The 2,745-nt window shown below is 56.0% G+C and overlaps 1 protein-coding gene across 1 annotated transcript; it reads right to left on the bottom strand.

Annotated features, from left to right (window-relative positions):
- Window positions 1-806: 806 nt before the first annotated feature.
- On the bottom strand, window positions 807-2,646 carry ATP5G1 (ATP synthase, H+ transporting, mitochondrial Fo complex, subunit C1 (subunit 9)). The gene is made up of 4 exons (XM_010016021.1): window positions 2,601-2,646; window positions 2,024-2,101; window positions 1,599-1,774; window positions 807-1,050 (listed from the first exon to the last, which is right to left on the bottom strand). The coding sequence occupies exons 1-4, from the start codon at window positions 2,637-2,639 to the stop codon at window positions 936-938; spliced, it is 408 nt and encodes a 135-aa protein (XP_010014323.1). The 5' UTR covers window positions 2,640-2,646; the 3' UTR covers window positions 807-935.
- Between the last annotated feature and the right edge of the window lie 99 nt (window positions 2,647-2,745).

The following is a 2,745-nucleotide window of genomic DNA, read 5'->3' as shown; positions in this document are numbered from 1 at the left end:
TGGCTTCTCCAGGAGGGCTCAAGGCGACTTTTCAAGTCAGACTCTCCCCGAGCCCCCTTCCCCTCGCTGTTACCCTCTTCACAGCCGCGGGGAGGTCACAGCTCCGGAGGCTCTGAGCACACAGAGCACCTGCCTGCAGCAGAGGAGGCGACGAGCTCCCCCAGCCCTGCCCGCAGCACAAGGCCCGGGCTGGGTTTCCATGTTTCCCCTCCCCTGTGGCTCTGAGCAGTAACTGCTGCAGGGGAATCACCCAGCAGGGCCCTTGGTGTAAAGAGGTGGTTTGAGGAGGCACATGAACGGCGTGACCTTGAAACCAGCTCTTCTTTGTGACAGGAGAGGATGTGGCAGCGCGTATCGCAGTGTCCTCACTGGGAATTCAGCTCCGCAAACACCACTAACACGCTCCCAGTGCACTCGCTGAGCCCATCACCTCCTCTATGTTCTGTCTTTCATGACACAGGACGTTCCCAACAGGATATGGAACCCCCCCACTTTGTCAGCTCACCCACAAGTATTGGCTTTGCAAGGGCAACGCTCACAACCTGCTCTAGTGGAAGGTGTCCCAGCCCATGGCAGTGGATTGGAACCGGATGAGCTTTAAGGTCCCTTCCAGCCCAAGTCAGTGGGATTCTGTTTTTCCATGGCTCTGAGCTGTTTAAGGACATCTCCCACCTGACTTACTCCACATCACCCTTCCATATTCCCTTTCTACTTGACCAGTCTCCATAGCTGGGAGATTGCCCTCTCCAAGCAATCCATCAACTCACCCAAGGACCTCCCCACTGCTGGAGCAGAACATAAGGAAGAACAAAATAAAGCCACCGGTTTATTTAGAGAAATCTCTTCTTTAATTGTCAGCCTGGAGCGCTCGGGTGGAAGCAGGCTCGAACCGCAGAGCACAGAGTGATGGAAGCCACGGCCAGGACCACAGGCTGTCACATAGCGAAGAGGATAAGGAATGCCACCATCAAACAGAAGAGCCCCATGGCCTCGGACAGGGCAAAGCCCAGGATGGCGTAGGAGAAAAGCTGCTGCTTGAGGGACGGGTTCCTGCACGTCAGTACCAGGGGGAACAAAGCAGAGAGAGAAGGGAAACAGAGAGGGATCCACAGTGAGGGAACCAAACCCAAACCAGAGCCTGTGTCATACAACGCAGGGATTCTGTCACATCAGCAACAGGTTTTGGAGCACAAACCACTTTAGGGCAGACTTCCAAAGACTGGAATGAGACAGCCATAGTTTCTCCCTGGCTTCAGTGGTGGAGGCATCCTGAAGCCCAAGGGCTTAGTGCCACCCAAAGGCTTAGTGCCACCCACCCTGGTGGTACCACGCAACAGCTCCTGCTAACAACTCGTGCTGCACTTCCTCTGGAGGCAGAGAGCTCCACAGAGCAGCTGCACCGTTTACAAGGAATTACAGGGTGGATTCAAACAACTCAGGTTTTGCTTTCTCCACTTTAATTGCACAATGGATTCTAACAACCATTTTCCAGTCACACACATCGAGCTGGATTCGCATTCCAGAGAAAGCTGGAACTGCTTTAGGTTTAGTGCTGGAAGAAGGGATTCGCTTCAAGCCAGCCTGGTGACCCTCCTTACCTGGCATAGCCAATGATCAAGCTGCCAAACACCGTCCCAATCCCTGCTCCTGAGCCAGCCACCCCGACCGTGGCAGCGCCGGCGCCGATGAACTTGGCGGCAGTGTCGATATCCCGGGAAGCGGCGCTGGTCTGGAATTCCCGGCGGGAGAGCTGCGGGTGGGACACGCCAGAGGGCTGCGGGAGGCAGGAGAACACGCACAAATGACACTTCTCATCACCTAAAAAGACTTAGTAAAACATGATCAGTGTCGCTCGAGGCAGAGCAAGAGCAAACCCACCCCCAAATCCGGGCTAGAAGCTACATCCCTCTATCAGCCACCTTCTCGATACACAAACTTACTCCTCCAGGGCAGGAGGAGCCATCGAGTACAAAGGCAGCGAGCACAGAAGGCCAGGACCTGATTTACCCACTAAGAGCCTCACCTGTAGAGTCTGAAGCTCAGGCCTGCTGAAAACAGACACCGAAACTGGTCTGGCCAGAGCCCTGGAACAGCACCGGAACTGAAGTGAAACACAATGAACTATTAGTGGATGTGCCCACAGCAGCGCTCGGGAAAGAGCAGTTACTTCATCAAGAACAGGCTTAGATGGTCTGAAACCATCTCGAGTATGAACCAGGACTAAAAAGCAAAGGGATGTGCACACACAGGGCATTCCTCTCAGCCAGCTGGAACAAGCCCATGAGCAAAACTACCCCAGACACAGGCTGCAGCAGGGGAAGCGTCACATCTGCCACAGCCCCACACATCGGTTCCCCAGGTCATGCCTCAGAAGAAAGAGGTGGTTGAGCACCTCAGTGCCCACCAGCTCCTTCTCTCTGCGAAGCCCCTGGGCCCGCAGCTCACTGCACGTCCCCCAGGGCCGATGGTATCACCCAGAGGTCACCTTGTTTCCCCCCTCCTCGTTAAACCCGCAGCTGAGGGTGGCCAGGACAGTGTGTTCCCCCCCCAACACACACAACCACCACCGGGTACCCCCGCTCTGAGGAAAGGCGACTCACCACAGCCGGGGAGCCCAGGAGAGCCAGAGGAGCCTGCATTTTGCTTATCCTAATGGAGAACAACGGGAAACAAGAGGAACTGGGAATGCTGCTCCCGGCCGACACCCCCCGCTGCACCCGAGGCTTGGGCCTCCGCACACCCCCG

This window comes from Nestor notabilis, unplaced genomic scaffold, assembly GCF_000696875.1.
Source record: "Nestor notabilis isolate BGI_N333 unplaced genomic scaffold, ASM69687v1 scaffold20406, whole genome shotgun sequence".
Classification (NCBI taxonomy): domain Eukaryota; kingdom Metazoa; phylum Chordata; class Aves; order Psittaciformes; family Psittacidae; genus Nestor; species Nestor notabilis.
The sequence above is the reverse complement of the archived record's forward strand: the minus strand, read 5'-3'. Positions and strand labels throughout refer to the sequence as shown.

Excerpts from the sequence above, each read along its gene's own strand:
- ATP5G1 (XM_010016021.1), bottom strand. The coding sequence starts at position 2,639 with ATGCAGGCTCCTCTGGCTCTCCTGGGCTCCCCGGCTGTG. Across the intron at positions 2,102-2,600 it reads TCCTGGGCTCCCCGGCTGTG|TTCCGGTGCTGTTCCAGGGC; the intron begins GTGAGTCGCCTT and ends GTTTCACTTCAG. Across the intron at positions 1,775-2,023 it reads CTGAGCTTCAGACTCTACAG|CCCTCTGGCGTGTCCCACCC; the intron begins GTGAGGCTCTTA and ends TGCCTCCCGCAG.